The 20000-nt window shown below is 40.5% G+C and overlaps 1 protein-coding gene across 1 annotated transcript in view; it reads right to left on the bottom strand.

The window, feature by feature from the left end:
- LOC135091473 (glutamate receptor 1-like) overlaps nt 1–20000 on the bottom strand; it is a 452327-nt gene that overhangs the window by 9003 nt on the left and 423324 nt on the right. The window contains 1 exon segment of the mRNA XM_063989131.1: nt 4529–4603. Coding sequence (XP_063845201.1) covers nt 4529–4603 — 75 coding nt within the window.

The raw sequence follows: 20000 nt of genomic DNA, 5'->3' as shown, positions 1-20000 counted from the left end.
AGGAAGTTTATGATTACAGTCTAGCGGGAAAGGAAAGCAGTGGAATAATGCATGAGGGAATCTACGTATGAAACCAGATACACTTTATGACCGAAGAGAGCCTGTCCACGCATATCAATCTGCTGCTGCTACCACCACCACCACCACCACCACTACCTCCTCCTCCTCCTCCTCCTTCTCCTTGTCCAATGCGGTGCCTTCCCTCCCGTTCCCATCCCTTCTCTCTCTTCACACTGGCCGCCACACACTTATGTATACCAATATGATGTTCCCAAAGCGCCACCTCGGACGAAAATAAACTTATATGCACACACCAGGAGTAAAAATGGAAATATACATGGTACATTCACGTACACATACGCACACACACACATGAACAGACAAGAGTAGATAAAAATGTAATTACACCCACGCAGACAGATATGCATACACAGAAAAGTATGACACATGGAAACATACACAAATAGAAAAGAATAACAAAAGATATCACATAATAGACAATGCATACGTACAAATATATATAGTGACAGAACAATAAGGACAATATGTAGAAAAAATGTTATAGAGAACTTATACATGAAAAAATACACAAAATATGCCAAGGAAAATAAAACCTCGCAACATATACTCGTACACCTCTCTCTCTCTCTCTCTCTCTCTCTCTCTCTCTCTCTCTCTCTCTCTCTCTCTCTCTCTCTCTGTGTGTGTGTGTGTGTGTGTGTGTTTACTGTTTATCCAAACGCCAAAATTACAGAAAAATACTATTCTTCTCTTTACCTTGAACACCTGAACTAAATTTCATGTTAAAACTCCCTGCACTTTCCCAACACTAAAGCAATCCTACGCCAACATAAAACACAAACAAAACTAATCCTAACCTAACCCAACCTAAGATAACCCTAACCAAACCGAACCAGACTAAACATAACCTCACCAGCCTAAGCCCAACCAAACCTAATATAGCTTAACCAAATTAAACCTAACTTAACCTAACCAAACCTAACCAAATCAAACGTAACATAACCTAACCTAACCAGATCGAACCTAACCTAACCCAACTTAACCTAACCAAACCAAATCAAACCACAAGCAATCCAACCCAATCTAACCAAGCCAAACTAAAGGTAACCAGAATAAATCTAACCTAACCAATCTAATCAAACCTAACCTAACCAAGCCAAACTAAAGCTATCCTAACTTAGCGTGCGTGCTTTCCGTGCAAACACTCACTTAAATTAAAGCCCAACAAAGCCAAGAGGAGTAACGCGGACATTAACCCTTTAACTGCTAATGGCATTCACGGTACTGTTTTATTTGAGTAACTGGAGGCAGTCTTACAGTCCAAAAATAAGACTACTCATACATACTGAACAGAAGCAAGTTTTGCTAAATATATGATAACTTTTCATGTAAGTGTTCTCTTAAAATCATAATCTACATATTCACAAGACCATTTTATTAAAGTCAAAAGTTATAACACTAATTTCTGTAGCTAAATGTCACGTTAACCTCCCTATACTTTATTATCAAAAGAGAAAACCTTAAACAGTAAACGCAACAAAAAACGGACCTAACCTAACGAAACCAAATCATATCTAACCATACCTTACCAAACCTAAAGTAACGAAAACATATCAAACCAAATTTAACCACAATAAAACCAAATCACACTAAATCTAATCTAACCTAACCTAAGCTAACTTAACGCGCGTACTTTTCAGCAAACACAATCTTAAATCAAGTCACAAGAGCAGGAGTGACGGAAACATTAACATTAACCAGAGGGTGGCGCAGCGTGTGGCTGAGCTAATGATGGATCAGGCAGGACAAAACTATTAGGAGGTGATGGTGGTTGGAGACATTCACGGCACCCCGGAGGCTCCTTCTTACCTTATCGTTCTCTCCTACTCTCTTCCTCCTGATTCTTTTCCATTCTTACTCTTATTTTCTGAGCTCCTATGGTATCTCTCTTTTTTTCTCTTCAAACGGAGGCTCTTCATACTTTATCGTTCTCTTCTATCCTCTCCCCCTCCTCCTTTTCATATATAATCTCTCTCTTCTAAACTCTTCCTCCTGTTTCTCTAAAATCTATACTCTTTTATCTTCATTACTTAATCTCTCTCCATTCCTCTTCCTTCTACTCCTTCTCTTCATACTTTATTGTTCTCTTCCACGTTTCTACTCCTTGTTTCTTTGCTGTTTCTACTCTTTTACCTTCCTAACTAACTGGTCTTCCTCTTCCTCCTTTTCTTTCTCCTCCACTTCCTCCTTTTCAAACTTTATCGCTCTCCTCTGCCTTTTTTTTTCCTGTTTCTCTTCTATTCTTACTTTTTATCTTGTTAACTGTTCTCCCTTCTCATTCTTCTCCTCATATCTTGCCGTTCATTTTTATTATTTTCCTCCTGTTTCCCCACCTCCTCCTCCTCTTCATACTTTATCATTCTCTTCTATCTTCTTCCATTCCTACTCTTTTATTTCTAAACTATCTTGTCTCCTTCCTTCCTTCTCCTCCTTCTATTCATATCTTATCGTTCTCTTCTATCATTTCTTTCCTGTCTCTTCTATTTCTCCTTTCTCACTTTCATAATTTGGCTTCCTCCCTTCTTCATCCTACATCTCATTTTCTTCCTCGTCGTCTCCTTCCTTCTAATACTTCTCTTCATCCCTTTCCCTCCTCTTCCTTTCCTTCTTTTGTCTCCTTTTCTTTTATTAGCTTCTCTTCTTCCTGTTTCATACTTTTCATCTGTTCTTCCTCCCTCTTTCATACTTTCTTCCACTTCACTCCACTTCCTCCTCATCCTTTTCGTTCTTCTGCTCTTCTTTTTTTCTGTTTATACTCCTCTTCCTTCTCTTCTACTACGTACTGCGCATTTTCTACTCTTAATTCTTCCCCTTCACCTACTCCTTTCGTCCTCTTTCACTCTCACTTACCCTTTCTCTACTACGTGGTTTCTCCTCCTACTACTTTTGTCCTCTTTCGCTCCCTCCTCTTACTCACCACGACCACCACCACTTGCTCGCTCATAGCCTACTCATTATACTCATTACACTTATCTCCGTTCCCTACGAGTAATGTCTCTCTCTCTGAGGGCTTAACGCATACCACGGTGTATTTCAGGGTGTTTTTACAAAGTTACGTGCTTTGACCTGCCTTGGAATTCTCCGCAAGGTGAATGAATGTTATAAAATTACACTAAATTACATTAAATGGGTAAAGTTAATGAACAGTTGTAATCTTTACGGTGTCGTTTTTGTAATCCTTGATGCATATTAAGTAAATCTAACCTGCTCTTTAGAACATAAATGGGTGATGAAAAAAAAAAAATAAAGGTGTCTCTTAAATAATAGTTATAAATATGAAACGTCCAGAGTACTTTATGGAAACACAATGTGATCCAAACATGCAACAGCTACTGCCACCGCACGCACGCACACACGCACGCACGCACGCGCTCGCTCACTCACTCACTCACTCACTCACTCACACACTCACACACACACACACACACACTGCGACGTTAAACACAAAAAATCAGAAAAAAACACATTTCGCATAATGTTTCGTTATTATACAAACATTAAATTGTGAAATATGCAAAAAATTGAATAAAAACAAAGAGTACACAAAGAATAACAATAACAACAGCTCCCTCGAAGTACAACCTAAAAACACACAATGAAAAGTTTGAGCATAATTATACACTGCTCTCCTGTACATCTTTTTTTTTTTCTCTCTCTCTCTCTCTCTATCTTGTTTTTGCGTGTTAAAAGAATAAAATGAATAAATAAATGAATAAATAAATAAATAAATAAATAAATAAATAAATAAATAAATAAACAAACAACAAAATAAGTAAATAAATAAATAAATAAAAACTGTGGTGCAGCTCATTCACTTGCATGCATTACCAACACCTTGGAAAAATAGACTCGTATATCTACAAAGTGAAGGCTCTACTGAACCACCACCACCACCACCACCACCACCACCACCACCACTACTACTACTACTACTACTACTACAAGAGCTACTGCTACTACTACAAATAAGAAAATCACACACGCATGCAGATTAAAATAACCTCCGCAAATACTGGGTAAGAAAAAAAGGACGCTAAAAGAGAGAGAGAGAGAGAGAGAGAGAGAGAGAGAGAGAGAGAGAGAGAGAGAGAGAGAGAGAGAGAGAGAGAGAGAGAGAGAGAGAGAGAGAGAGAGAGAGAGAGAGAGAGAGAGAGAGAGAGAGAGAGAGAGTTATAATGCCATTCACAAGCAAATCTATAACACTAATAAAATACACAAAAATAAAGGAGCCCCCCAAAAAATACATATACGGCAATAAGCAAAGCAAAAAACAACGAAAACACTCCAGTCTACGATGAAAAAATTTGAAAAAAGTGAACGGAAATGAACTCAAGAAGCATACTTAAAGCAGTGTTCATGCTGAGGTGTGGGGCTCTACGGGGGGAGGAGGATCAGCGGGGTGGAGCGGAGGCAATATTGTAGTAAGGGAGTAAACCTGAGCGCTCACTCGTCCATTATCCAAGTCCTTCCCTCCCGTGATGGACAGGCGCGCCTTGGCCTTCATGGCGTCCGTCAGACTCAGCTGCAAAAGACGGAACGAAGGGCCGTGAGTCGCTGAGGGAGGCAGGGCGTGAGTCAGTGCGTGGGTGTGTTGCAATGTTTTTGTTGGAAGAATGAGAGACATATAGTATCATTCCATCCGTCCATTAGATAACATGATTATTTTTTATTCATGTCTGTGATGTGCTCTATATGCATTATGGTTGCTTTTACCTCAGGTTTGTCATTATTTATTTATTTTCTTTTTATTTTGTTACGATTTACATTTTTATTTTCCCTCTTTTTTTAATTTTTTTTCGTGTGTGTAAGGTGCCCCAAAATCTTTGGCTTTATAATGCACTGTTTGCCATCCTTTTCATATGCTACAAGATTCTATTCCTATAACGATCGACATAATGCAGTGTTTATAAAAGTATTTCAAACTGTACAAGATAACCTGGGATTGCTTAATGTCCAATGTGGGAGTCAGCATTTTAATTGAAATACGACAATGTATCTTAATCCCAGATGTCGCTGTGCACCCAGTGCATAACATCACGATAGGAATCAATGAAACAGCACGTGTCGTGGCCGCAGTTGCAATGAGGCGCACACCCGCTGACTAAGGGGAAGACTGCCGGCACAGGAACGCTTGTGAAATTGTGGCGATCCCAGACAAAAGCACGTGTGTTTCAGCAGTTGGCGGGTCTTTATCGTTACGCCAATAATTTCATCCTACAATATTTTTAAATATAAGAAAGATCCGATCATGGCAATTGTGTACACGTTCATTCATAATAGTTTACCACTGAATTTTGAACTATTTATCTATTCAATTTTTGTGGGTGTGCTGCGAGATATCACGAATCTTCAATCGATTACGGTCTTACGTTTATTTATTTGTTTATTTTATCTATTTATTTATTTTTTTTTATCATTCTAAATAGTTCCTTTCACAGGAAATGAATTGTGGTTTCTATACTTTTCAACTTCTCGCATGTTTCATCACTGAGGAGTATCTATGATCCTACTGTCTTGCCCTGGTATACTATCTCAAGTCTTTTGCATGATCAATTTGTGTTATATTTTCATAGCATCTTTATTATGGAGTCATCGCGGTTTACTAACGCCTTAACTGTTGTATTCATTACTGATTTCGATAACTGCTTGAAGGGTTACCTATACTTCATCGAATTATTTTAGTGTTGCATGTTGATCTTATTTTATAGTCTTTCTAAGTATGCACTGACTGATTTAACTTCATACTGCTTATAGATTTCAGTACGTTTTGCTCCTTTGCTTTACTTAATCAGCCACCTTTCCTTGTAAATGTTGTTCTAATAACTTCTACGGACCAACAACTAAATCAAATGCAGCATAATTTATTTCATACTTGGATTTTTGTGATCGATAAGTCTATGAAAAAAGAGAGCGTGTAAAGAGAGGGAAAAGAAAGGTAGGAATGAGTCAATGAGTGTGTATGGAAGTGAGTAAATAAAGAGGGAAAAGAGGATGAGTGAGGGGGCCGTGAGAAGGAAAGGAGAGGGTATCTGAGTCAACGAAAGTGTAAAGAAGGTAGGAAAGAGTTAGTCATTTAAAGTTTTAAAAAGAAACAGCTGAATCTGTGTAAAGAGACGGAAGTGGTGCGAGTGAGTCAGTTTGTGAGTAAAGAGAAAAGTGGCGTGAGTCAATTAAAGAGTAAAAAGAAAGGATGGCGGGTATAACAGAGTTAAGTACGTGAAGTGGAAAACAAAGGGTGGGAGAGTAAGGAAAGAAGGGAGTGAGTTATTGAGTGTGGAGAGAAACCAAGGCGTGTCAATGATTGAGTATGTAAAGACAGGAGGAAACGGTGTGTGTGTGTGTGTGTGTGTGTGTGTGTGTGTGTGTGTGTGTGTGTGTGTGTGTGTGTGTGTGTGTGTGTGTGTGCGCGCGCGCGCGGGCGCGGGCGCTCGCTCGCTATGTTCTTGTTGCATATTTGCAAGGTATTGCAGTCAACAAAATATCAAAAGTCAATCCAATTAAATTAATAATTAACAAGAATAAACACACAGGTGGGAAAGGAACAACAAAGAGCATAAAGAACACGTGACTCGGATTATTTACACACACACACACACACACACACACACACACACACACACACACACACACACACACACACACACACACAAACAAGTTCTGGCTTCTGATACACCCACGCTCTCATAATGTTAACAACAATTTCTTTGTTCACTTTTCCTTTTCCCCTCCTCTCTGCTACATTAAGTCTAAGACGTGAAAGTCACCTCAGGTAACATTGAGAATCACTTCAATTAAACTTAGAATTCATTACCAAGGAAACCAAATGCACTAACAGTTCGCACATTCGCCATCACAAAACCAGTAAGGGGAAAAAGCAATACTATTTTAAACAAAACTTACCCCCCTAAAAAAAAAATAATAATAATGCAGAAAATTTGTATATTGAGTTACGGCGCCTCAATTTCACGCCATGTAGTTAAACAAAAATAAAATAAAATAAAACATTACTTCTTCAAATCGAACTCAACCTTTTTGACCACAAGATATCCACAGAGAGAGAGAGAGAGAGAGAGAGAGAGAGAGAGAGAGAGAGAGAGAGAGAGAGAGAGAGAGAGAGAGAGAGAGAGAGAGAGCGAGAGAGAGAGAGAGAGAGAGAGAGAGAGAGAGAGAGAGAGAGAGAGAGAGAGAGAGAGAGAGAGAGAGAGAGAGAGAGAGAGAGAGAGAGAGAGAGAGAGAGAGAGAGAGAGAGAGAGAGAGAGAGAGAGAGAGAATTAGCAGCTCGCACCGACATCATTAATCAGGTTTTTATTACGTGTTTTTGCCCCGAGTCTTGACATTCAAATTAGCATCAGGATAACGCCGCGCTGAGAGCACAGGCGCCCAAGTGCAAAATGTGACTATAATAACAACCATTACACGCTTAAATCACCTAATGGGGCAATTAACAGTAGGGTAAGTAAGCCATCATTCACCTCTCCCTTCACCTACCGCGCCTGTTTACCCATTTCTCTCATTATTTTACTCTTAGTTCATTATCCTGTTTGTATTTATCCTCATTACATTTCTCATTATCTACCCCTTTGTTTACCCGCTTATTACTTTACATTACTTCATTTTCCCATTTATTTAACGCTTTTGTTTATCTTTTCCTCTCATACTCTGGTTTACTTCACATTCGTATCATTCTTTTCATTACTCTATATTAATCTTTTCCTCATTATTCTCCGTATTACTAGTGTTTTCTCTGTATAACTACCCATTACTAATTTTTACTCATTTATTTATTTTTTATTCATCTTTTATATCTGCTAAGTAAAAACAAGTTCATCAGGCAATCCTTCATAAGATTTAAGTGGAAACTATATTCTTAGGCATTCTAAGAGGCACCTACATAATGAAGTTATTAGTGCACAGTCGATGCGGGGCTCTAAAAGATTAGATTAATTTATGGATGGGAATGAGATATGAGCAAAAGTGTATTTTAAGAGAGACTTTAAAGTGTAGCCATATTGCATTTTTCGAGCTTCCATTATGTTTTCAAATTAGTACACGAAGTCTACGTACAAGGTAATGCAGATTTAATTACTAAATTTGTTAACTACAGTGGATACATATTTTCATGTTTATATTACCAGCTTCAAGGTAAGTTTAAATGGATCTTTGGCTCAAGTAAACTCTTCAATACCAATACTGTATATTCGAAACCCTTACTTCCTAAACGGAGCCAATAAAGTTGAATGAAGCAAGGCAGGTAAAGGGAGGAATGTGAACCGTCTAAGTTAAAAGAAAAAAAATAATAATTAATGTATTTTTTAACGTGTACACTTTATATTTCATTAATTTTATATTCTAAGCCTCGAGATACTTAAACTGTGAATGTATCTGATGACACGTTGAACTCAATCTTATTAATACTGTGCATTTTAAATCACTACCACCTGCATCTTAAAAACTAGGTAATTCAGGCAGATGTTGTGAAAGCCCAGAAATAAATATTTTTGTGCAAACATATCCTTAGTGCATAAAATTACGTATAGAGAAAAAAGTCAACGCAGATTTCATTACTCACTTCATTAGCTTACGTATACAGACAGACAGACAGACAGACAGACAGACAGACAGACAGACAGACAGACAGACAGACAGACAGACACAGACAGACAGACAGACAGACACACACACACACACACACACACACACACACACACACACACACACACACACACACACTATATTCCAACCCTCAGGACAGTTTACACGCACCTTTAGACACGTTTAGCTCAATCCGGTTAATTACGTCTATTCGAAATTTCAAACATATGGATTTGGGAATCGAAAAAATTTGAGCGAATGGAGCGGAAGACCGGAAAAAAAAAAAAGGAATGGAAAGTATCTAAATTATGTGGGGCAAATATGTAGCTTTTTGTGCGCAAAACTCCACGGATATGTTGATTCACATTTCATTACTCAACTTTCATACATTTTTACTCTTTATATTCCAAACATAAAGATAATTACATATACATCTTACTACAATAGCAATTAAATGCGTAATCTAACCTGAAAAATACACATAAAAATATATAAACTAAGGTAAAAGGTAGAGAAAAAATCGAGAAATTACAAAAAACAAATAAAGAAAAAAGTAGGAGAGATGAAAAGACGAAAAAGTCAGAACGAGAAAAGAAAAAAAACACACAACCGTAAATCAATAAGAAATATAAGAGGAAGAAAGCAGGAACAAACAAAAAAAAAAAAAAAAAAGGTAAAAAGACACATTAGGAGAAGTCAACACACGACACCCTTTTCCTGATTATCAATTTTCATCTAAAAACGTGTCCCTATTTCCCTCCAATCCCAGAGCGTGCTATTAGTACCTCCAAGCTCCCGTGTGAGGCTAAAATGACCCCGATAACGAGCCTCCATTAGGGCGATATGTTAACTCCAATCATTCCATCTCAATTCTCCTGCCACGCTCCGTCAGGTGAAGGGAGAGAGGGGCGGGGTGGAAGATGGGAAGAGGGAGAGGGAGTGGGAGAGAGTGGGGGGATACTGAGACATATTCAAGATAGGTGGAAAAGATGTAGATGAATGAATAAATAAATAATACATAAGAGCCCCCTTTTCAAAAATACACGCAAATATTCCACAAGAAAAAAATAATAATGATTAAATAAACGCGCAGAATCCTCGTCGAACAAACACAAAAATAATCCTTCAAAATCAAATAAATCTAAACATTCTCCCTCCCCTTAAAAAAAAAAAAAATCCTACACACACACACACACACACACACACACACACACGCAAACATTCCTTAATTTTCTACCATCTCTTCCCTCGAAAAAAAAATAACACACATACATTTCCTCCCCAAAAGAAACAAACACACGCAAACAATCCACTTCACACACACACACACACACACACACACACACACACACACACACACACACACACACACACACACACACGAGGGTTATTGAACCTGTTGTCACGCCCCTCACGCTTTTATCAGCTGGATAATAAGAGGAGAGAGAGAGAGGGGGGGGGGAAAAGAAGGGAAGAATGAAAATATTACCTTCACGTGCTAGACACACTACTCGTCTCGTCAGGAGCCACGCGCCGCCAGGACAAGTGTGCCCCGGCAATAAATGACAATTGTAACATGAAGAGTAAGATGGCGGGTGTCAAATATTTCCAAATTACGCTCCCTCTCATCCTGTGCTTGCTAGCTTCCATTGTGCTTTCTGCTTCTGTGCATCTGTCTGCCTCTGCCTCTGTCTGTGTCTGTCTGTCTGTCTGTCTGTCTGTCTGTCTCTCTGGTTGTGGTCAATAATACAATTTAATTTAATCTTAGCTTTATCTATGCTGTATCTGATTGTCTATCCATCTGTTTGTCAGTCAGGTTTTTTGTCTATTTGTCTGGCTGGTTGTCTGTCTATTTGCCAGGCTGTCTGTCTACCTGGGTGTCTGTCTATCTGTCTGGCTGTCTGTCTATATGCCAGGCTGTCTGTCTATCTGCCTGGGTGTCTGTCTATCTGCCTGGCTGTCTGTCTATCTGCCTGGGTGTCTGTCTATCTGCCTGGGTGTCTGTATCTGCCAGGCTGTCTGTCTATCTGCCTGGGTGTCTGTCTGTATGCCTGGCTGTCTGTCTATCTGCCTGGGTGTCTGTCTATCTGGCTGGCTGTCTGTCTATCTGCCAGGCGGTCTGTCTATGTCTGACTGTCTGTCTATCTGCCTGGGTGTCTGTCTATATGCCTGGCTGTCTGTCTATCTGCCTGGGTGTCTGTCTATCTGGCTGGCTGTCTGTCTATCTGCCTGGGTGTCTGTCTGTATGCCTGGCTGTCTGTCTATCTGCCTGGGTGTCTGTCTATCTGGTTGGCTGTCTGTCTATCTGCCAGGCGGTCTGTCTATGTCTGACTGTCTGTCTATCTGCCTGGCTGTCTGTCTATCTGCCTGGCTGTCTGTCTACCTGCTTGGCTGTCTCTCTGTGTGTTTAGCTATCTCTCCATCTGCCTACCTGTTTGTCTATTTGTGTACCTGTCTCTCTATTTGTCTGGTTGTCTGTGTCCGTCTGTCTGGTTGTAGTCAATAAAACAATCTAATCTAGTATTATATTTTTATGTGTGTTTCTGTGTCTGCCTATCTTTCTGTCCATCTATCTGTCTGAGTGGCTGCCAGTCTGTTTGTCTCTCTGCCTCGCTGTCGGTCTTTGTGCATGGCTACCTGTCCGTCTGTCTGCCTGGTTGTCTGTCTGTCTTAGTGCTTGGCTGTTTGTCTGTGTGCCTGACTGTCTCACTCTAGTTGTGGGCAATAAAACAACATAAGCCAGCCTCGTCTTTGTCTATAAGTCTCTCTCTCTCTCTCTCTCTCTCTCTCTCTCTCTCTCTCTCTCTCTCTCTCTCTGTAGAGTCGCCCCACCTGAAGTCTCTCTCTCTCTCTCTCTCTCTCTCTCTCTCTCTCTCTCTCTCTCTCTCTCTCTCTCTCTCTCTCTCTCTCTCTCTCTCTCTCCCTCCCTCCCTGTACCGAGTCGCCCTTCTCTCCTCCCTCCCTGTACCGAGTCGCCCCACCTGAAGGCAAAGTCGATGGCGGGTCCTTGCTATAAACAATGCGTCATTTATAAAGCTGAACTGACTCTAGGCAATCCAGATTCTCACAAAAGGCACTGATGTTTACAAGAGTCAAATAAACTAGACGGCGGCGGCAAAGGCAAGCAACTCCATAATTTGCATAACAATAGAGGCGATTATCGTAAACAACAAAGCTAGGGCGAAGAAGAGAAGGTCCCTCCCCCCTCTCTCTCTCTCTCCTCTCCTCTCTCTCACTCTCACTCTCTCTGTCCTTCCTCCTCCTACCTTTAATTTCCCTTTGCTTTCTACGTTGTATTTACTTTCACCGTCTTAGATGCGGGTGTGACTGTTGCTCTGTCTCTCTCTCTCTCTCTCTCTCTCTCTCTCTCTCTCTCTCTCTCTCTCTCTCTCTCTCTCTCTCTCTCTCTCTGTTGATGTCTTACTTTTCCTACGATTTTGATGTTTACTCATTATCATAGGTTTCAATGTAAGGAATGTCTCTCTCTCTCTCTCTCTCTCTCTCTCTCTCTCTCTCTCTCTCTCTCTCTCTCTCTCTCTCTCTCTCTCTCTCTCTCTCTCTCTGTTGATGTCTTATTTTTCCTACGATTTTGATGTTCATTTACTATCAAAGGTTTCAATGTAAGATTTTTTTTCCTCTCTCTCTCTCTCTCTCTCTCTCTCTCTCTCTCTCTCTCTCTCTCTCTCTCTCTCTCTCTCTCTCTCTCTCTCTCTCTCTCTCTCACGTTATTCAGGGAAATTATCTAAGTGGGTCTCTTACTCCTTTACTTTGTCCACCATTTTATCTTCCCTTTCTCCCTTATTCTTAATGCTCTCCGCTCGCCTCTCGCCCCGCCATGCTCCGGTGAATCTGTTCATCCTCCTGCCGTGAATTCTGTCTCCCTGAATGTCTTGAAGGAACTTGTGAAGGTAAAACTAAAAAAAAAAAAAAAAAAGTGTGGTGTGTGTGTGTGTGTGTGTGTGTGTGTGTGTGTGTGTGTGTGTGTGTGTGTGTGTGTGTGTGTGTGTGTGTGTGTGTGTGTGTGTGTGTGTGTGTGAGAGAGAGAGAGAGAGAGAGAGAGAGAGAGAGAGAGAGAGAGAGAGAGAGAGAGAGAGAGAGAGAGAGAGAGAGAGAGAGAGAGAGAGAGAGAGAGAGAGAGAGAGAGAGAGAGAGAGAGAGAGAGAGAGAGAAGAGAGAGAAGAGAGAGAGACGGCACACATCATAACACAGAAAGATTACTAGCTTGTTAGATGACAGAACGAAATACAGGATAAAAAAAAAAAAAAAGAGAGAAGAACGAGGAAGAAAACAACCTCTAAAGAGTAACACAGACTTAAGACAGGCAGAGCAAGAGAGAGAGACAGAGAAAGGCAAGCAAAGGGGAAAACAGGATAGGGGAAGGAATGAGCACCTAGGGAGTGGACAATGCTGAATGCTCGATCAAGGAGTAGACGGGGGACGGAAACACGAGGGTAATAAATAATAGCTAACAATAAGGGGGCGAACGATTTGCGGCAATAGTTCAAGCTGAGTGAGAGAGAGAGGCTGTGATGGGACAGGCAGCGTGCAGCGGGTGACCGGGTACGAGAGAGAGAGAGAGAGAGAGAGAGAGAGAGAGAGAGAGAGAGAGAGAGAGAGAGAGAGAGAGAGAGAGAGAGAGAGAGAGAGAGAGAGAGAGAGAGAGAGAGAGAGAGAGAGAGAGAGAGAGAGAGAGAGAGAGAGAGAGAGAGAGAGAGAGAGAGAGAGAGAGAGAGAGAGAGAGAGGTGAGCACAAAAAGCAATGGAATGTAATGGGAAAAGAATGGCTGAAAAATAAATAAGAGATGATCGGGTGCTGCTGACTGAGAGAGAGAGAGAGAGAGAGAGAGAGAGAGAGAGAGAGAGAGAGAGAGAGAGAGAGAGAGAGAGAGAGAGAGAGAGAGAGAGAGAGAGAGAGAGAGAGAGAGAGAGAGAGAGAGCGTGCAGGAAATGAAAAATAACATGAGATGATAGGATACGGCAGACAAAAAGCACATTAAGAAAACAAGAGAGTAAAACCTACGAGGCAAAGAGGAGAGACTTAGGAAAAAAAAATGAGGGAGTGACAGGGTACAGACCGAAGGCGTGGCAATCGAGGAGGAGGAGGAGGAGGAGGAGGAGGAGGAGGAGGAGGAGGAGGAGGAGGAGGAGGAGGAGGAGGAGGAGGAGGAGGAGGAGAAGGAGGAAAGACGAAACTGAAGAAAAGGAGGAGGATCAAGAAGGGAGGTTAAGATTGGAAGGGCGGGGAAGGAAAGGAAGAAATGTGGGGGAGGGAAACGAAGGAAAAAAAAATGACAGTGTAAAGTTGGAAGGGTGGAAAGAGCAGCGAGGGAGAAGAAGGGAAACTGAAGGAGGGATAAGGGAAGGTACAATAAGATTTTGAAGGAAGGGCGAGGAGGGGACGGAAGAGGAGATGAAAACCAAGAAAAACGTGAAAAGAGAAGGAATACAAGAAAAAGAGTAGGTGGAGTAAGAGAAGGAAGAAGAAAACTGAATAAAAAAAATGAAGAAAGGAAGGGGGAGGTGGAGGGAATGATTGAAAGAGCATGGAGAGGAGGGAGAAGAAAGGAAGGCACACGAAAACTGAAAGAAGGGAGAGGAGATAAGATGATGGGGAAGAAAGAGGAGAAGAAGAGCAGGAAGAAAACCGACGAGAAATTTAAAGAAGGAAAAGGGAAAAAAAGGAATGAATGATGAGGAAAAGGAGACCAAAAAAAATAAGATAAAACTAGAGAAATGAGAAGGCATTGTGGAGGAGGAGAAGGAGAGGGTACGATAAGAAGAGGAGAGGAGAAAGAGGAGGCAATAAAAAGGACAAATCAGGAGGAGGGAACATACTACAAAGGAAAGGAGGGAAGAATGAGAGGTAGAAAAAAAGAAAATTGAAGGAAAGGAAAGAGGGAAGAAATACAGAAGGAACAAGGAGGTAAGATGCGGAGGGGAAGAAAGAGAAGTGGCAAAAAAAAAAAAAAAGAACAATGAAGGAGGGATAAAGAAAGAGTAATGTAGAGAGAGAGAGAGAGAGAGAGAGAGAGAGAGAGAGAGAGAGAGAGAGAGAGAGAGAGAGAGAGAGAGAGAGAGAGAGAGAGAGAGAGAGAGAGAGAGAGAGAGAGAGAAAGTGGGGTACCGAGACCTCCAAATCACCACCACCACCACCACCACCACCACCATCATCATCATCATCATCACCACCACCACCACCACCACCACCACCGTCACCCTTCACCCCTCCTACAGGATAAATAGTTTCAATAAAATATTACTAAGACGCACAGTTTGTCATGGCGTCTGATGAACGACCCGGAATCCTCTATGCATGAAAGACCAAGGGCAGGAAGGTGCTACTCCACACAGCTCCATAAAGGTCAGTATCTCGTGGGAAGTAAGGGAGGGATAGACCTTAGCGAGTGTTCAGGATTTGCAGGAGTGATCGGGTGGGGTTTTGTCCGCCTTTTCCAGCAACTTTGGCTTATTTTTTTTACTTAGCACGGTGAGGTAGTCACTTTCGCTTTATTTCCCTCCCTCCTCCCTTCCATTTTTCTTTATTGGCAGATATATCTTATAGTTCTTGTAGCGAAGTGATGTCGATATATTTTACATTTTTTTTTTTTTTTTGGGGGGGGGTTGGGGCGGGTAGGGACCTTTTTTTCACGTTTCCGAAATATTTTGTACCAGTTTCTGTATCACTGGCAATGTTGCAATGTTGGAAAGGCAACGTGGTTTTGTCTCATGTATTTCTCTCTCTCTCTCTCTCTCTCTCTCTCTCTCTCTCTCTCTCTCTCTCTCTCTCTCTCTCTCTCTCTCTCTCTCTCTCTCTTAGATTCCTCGAACATAGTAATTCAAATCAATTCCCTTACTACGCACTATCTTTTTGCGTGTATCAGCGCAGGTGTGCGTGTTTGGAGAGAGAGAGAGAGAGAGAGAGAGAGAGAGAGAGAGAGAGAGAGAGAGAGAGAGAGAGAGAGAGAGAGAGAGAGAGAGAGAGAGAGAGAGAGAGAGAGAGAGAGAGAGAGAGAGAGAGAGAGAGAGAGAGAGAGAGAGAGAGAGAGAGGCTCTTTAAACAATATAAAAATTAAGTATTCGACGCTAATTTTCAGTAACAAGCAAATAAAAAAACGAACAAATAAATGAATAAATAAATGAACAAACAAATAAATAAATAAATAAATAAAAACCCGCATAAAATGTACATAATATAAACAACAATTCATTATCGTATATAAAAACAAAGCTTTTTAAAAACATTCCTTTAAAAATACACATAGATAAGGTCATTTTTTTCATATGCAAGGGAAATTCAATACAAAACACGCTCATTAAATTTAAATCGGTAAGATCTGAAATATTATCCTTTTTTGAGATTTTTTTTTCTGATTTAGTTCAGGATGGGATGACGAGTTATATATGTTGGAGACCTGACACGAATAACCAAGACAGGTCAGTGAACTTAAGACAGTCTAGGGAAAAGGTTGACGAAATGAAAAAAAAAAAAAAAGATAATGTAGGAAAAAAAAAACGGAACCAAAGAATTGACAAAAAAAAATATGACGTGAATAAAATAAATGACAAAATAATAAATGAAGAAAAAAAAGTACGAAAACAAAAGTCTGCCATACACATAAAGAAATAAGTGATGAAATATTGAATGAAGGAAACAAATAAAACCCAAAAAAAACATACGAAGAAAAAATAAACGGAAGGAGAAAATAAAATGTGAAAAACGTCAAACTATAGAAAAAAAAACACCCGCTAATATTATAAAAAAAAAGAACATAAACGGAAAGTGAAGCTAAAATAATAATAAAAACTTCGAAGTTTGACCCATAAAACTCTCTCTCTCTCTCTCTCTCTCTCTCTCTCTCTCTCTCTCTCTCTCTCTCTCTCTCTCTCTCTCTCTCTCTCTCTCTCTCTCTCTCTCTCTCTCTCTCTCTCTCTCTCCTACAAGACCCATATACATTGTGACGAATGAGTGTTCTGTCTAGTGAGCCTTAGTAAGGAATAAATCTCTTTTTACATATAACAGCCTCTCTCTCTCTCTCTCTCTCTCTCTCTCTCTCTCTCTCTCTCTCTCTCTCTCTCTCTCTCTCTCTCTCTCTCTCTCTCTCTCTCTCTCTCTCTCTCTCTCTCTCTCTCTCTCTCTCTCTCTCTCTCTCTCTCTCTCTCTCTCTCTCTCTCTCTCCCTTCTTCAAGAGTTCGAAGGTCCTGACTTTTAGTATTATGAGATACCCCCCAATCTCCTCTGTCTTTTCCTAGAAGGGGACAAAATCTCTCTCTCTCTCTCTCTCTCTCTCTCTCTCTCTCTCTCTCTCTCTCTCTCTCTCTCTCTCTCTCTCTCTCTCTCTCTCTCAATATAAAGTTTCCTCTTCGCTACATATTCTCTCTCTTTCCCATCCGTCCTGCTCCACTTACCAATCTCCATCTTGGGACGTTTCACTTGATTTATCGCGGATTTCCTCTTTCCTCCTTTGTAAAATGTACGGAGAGCGCGGGAGGAGAATAGCTAAAGAGGGGCACGGGAAGAGGAGGAGGAGGAGGAGGAGGAGGAGGAGGAGGAGGAGGAGGAGGAGGAGGAGGAGGAAAAGAAGTCATGAAGAAGAGAGGGAAAGAAAAAGATGAGAAAGTGAGAAGAGAGAGAAAGTAGAAGGATGAAGAGAAAATTGAGGAGGGGTTTTTAAGAGAGAGAGAGAGAGAGAGAGAGAGAGAGAGAGAGAGAGAGAGAGAGAGAGAGAGAGAGAGAGAGAGAGAGAGAGAGAGAGAGAGAGAGAGAGAGAGAGAGAGAGAGAGAGAAAGGCTACTATGAAATGTTACTACTAAGAACTAAAGTTTGGGAAAAAAATGCGATCATATTTGTAGCAGTAACTGGTGTAGAGAAAAGAAAGGCCACGTGTTCCAACAATGCGTCAGGAGATGGATATAAATAAATGAATAAATGATGATGATGATGATGATGATGATGATGATGATGATGATGATGATGATGATGACGATGATGATGATGATGATGATGATGATAACGACGAAGAAAAAAGCAAGAAATAATTCTGGAGAAAAAAAATTATAATGATAATGAAGAAGAAGAAAATTAAGGAAAAGAAGAAAAAACCTTACATATTACTACTGCTACAAAATAATAATAGTTATTATTATAATTATAGTAGTAGCAGTAGTAGTAATAGCAGTATAAGTGCAAGTAACAAGTACAACATTTTTTTTTATTTCTCTCTCTCTCTCTCTCTCTCTCTCTCTCTCTCTCTCTCTCTCTCTCTCTCTCTCTCTCTCTCTCTCTCTCTCTCTCCAATTAAGTCTCTCCTTGTAGTCCGCGACCTATAAGAAAGTTTGTGTTTGACAAGGACACGAAGTTCCTTGCTGGCATTTGTCCCCTGCTTATTCCTCCTGCTTCTGCTTTTTTACTCCATCTCTCTCTCTCTCTCTCTCTCTCTCTCTCTCTCTCTCTCTCTCTCTCTCTCTCTCTCTCTCTCTCTCTCTCTCTCTCTCTCTCTCTCTCTCTCTCTCTCTCTCTCTCTCTCTCTCTCTCTTTAAAGGTACACAGTCCTGACGGGAGCTTAGTTACTTTCAGCGCAAAAAGAGAAAAATGACACAGAATTAAGAGAAATTAAAGCGATGATGAAGATAATTCTTTCTCTCAACACTGAAGTGAAGCAGAAGAGATGCTGTGTCAAGAGAGTTGAGTCAAAATGTAAGAAAGAGTAAGATGGAAAAAAAAAGTGGACAAAATGAGAATACTTGTAAAAAAAAATAATGGAATGAAGATATGTAGAGAAACTGTGATAAATAAAAAAAAATGAATAAAAAAATAAAAACTACACAAAAAAAACGCTCAGAAAGGAGTAAACAATTTGCATAGTAATAATAAACAAACACTACACGAATAAAAAAAATAAAGTAAACAAAAAAATGAAAAAAAAAATGAAGTACCCGAATAAAAGAAAGAAAACTAATGAATAACAATAAACTAAATAACACTAATCATCCCCACAAAAAAGATAAATAAATAAACAAAAAATAAATAAAGAAAAGAAATGAATGCAATGAATAACAGAAGATCTCAGCAGGTGAAGATAATGAATAATGTTTTTTTGTTATGGTTTGCCCTTTGTCCTCTTTGTACCCTCGTGGATGCTGCAGGGAATGTTGGGTGAGGAAGGTGAGAGAGGAGGAGGGGGGAGGAAAGAGGGAAAAGTAAGAAAGAGGCTGAGAGAGCGAGAGTAGATGTAAAGAGGAGATGGGGTGGGGAGGGAATGGGAAGGTGAGGGGAGAGGTGAGGAAGAGAGGGTAGAATGTGAAAAGACAATGGGAGAGAGAGAGAGAGAGAGAGAGAGAGAGAGAGAGAGAGAGAGAGAGAGAGAGAGAGAGAGAGAGAGAGAGAGAGAGAGAGAGAGAGAGAGAGAGAGAGAGAGAGAGAGAGAGAGAGAGTAAAAAAAAAGATGGGAGATGAGAGGGTGGGAGGAATGGAGGAAGTGAGTGGAGATGGTGTACAAAGGGAGAGGGAGAGGGAGGGAGTGGAAGAGGAGAGAACATCAGGCAAAGGAAAGGCGTGAAGAGGAAGAGGGAGCAGAAGAGATGGGGTGGCAAAGGAATGGAATGGGAGAAGAGAGAAAATGAGAGAAAAAGGAATGTCTCAGGGAATAGGATAAACAGAATAGAGTAAGAAAATGGACAAGGAAACAGGCAAGGATAAAGAAAAAAAGAAAAGTGTAGAGGGGAGGCAAAATGCGGGAGAATACAGGAATAAGAAAAAAATAGAAGAAAAATTATTAGAGTGAGAGGAAGAGGAAAAGGAGAACAATTAAGGGAGAGAGAGAGAGGTGGAACAGAATAAAGAATGGACAGGATGTGGGAAGAGGAAGAAGGGAAAAACTAAGAAGGAAGAGTGAACAGGAGAGGAGAACGAGACACCAGAAAGTACATGAAAGAAAATGTGAAAGGAGTAGAAAAGGAGGGAAATAGGAGAGAATAAGGAGGAGAATAGGAAGGAAGGGAGATAAAGAGATGGGAGGAGTGTGAGACAGTAGGAGAAACACAGAGAAAGCATGAGAGGAGTAGAAAATAGATAATTGGAAGAAAAAGTGAGGAAAGGAGAGTGGGGAGGAAACGAGAGATGATGTAAGGAGAGGAAATGAGAGTAAAAAGGGAGAAAATGGGACAGCACATGGGAACGAGGAGAAAAGTGAAAGTTGGGGATGGGGAGTAGGTGGAAGAGGAATGGGGAAGGGAGGGGCATCATCCTCATCTTTTCATCCCAATTTCTCGAGGGAGTTGCGGAGTTCGTAAGATTTGAATTCGTCTTCCGCTCCAGTTCCAAAAATGTA

This window comes from Scylla paramamosain, chromosome 37, assembly GCF_035594125.1.
Source record: "Scylla paramamosain isolate STU-SP2022 chromosome 37, ASM3559412v1, whole genome shotgun sequence".
NCBI classification, from domain to species: domain Eukaryota; kingdom Metazoa; phylum Arthropoda; class Malacostraca; order Decapoda; family Portunidae; genus Scylla; species Scylla paramamosain.
This window is presented reverse-complemented; position numbering and strand designations above follow the sequence as displayed.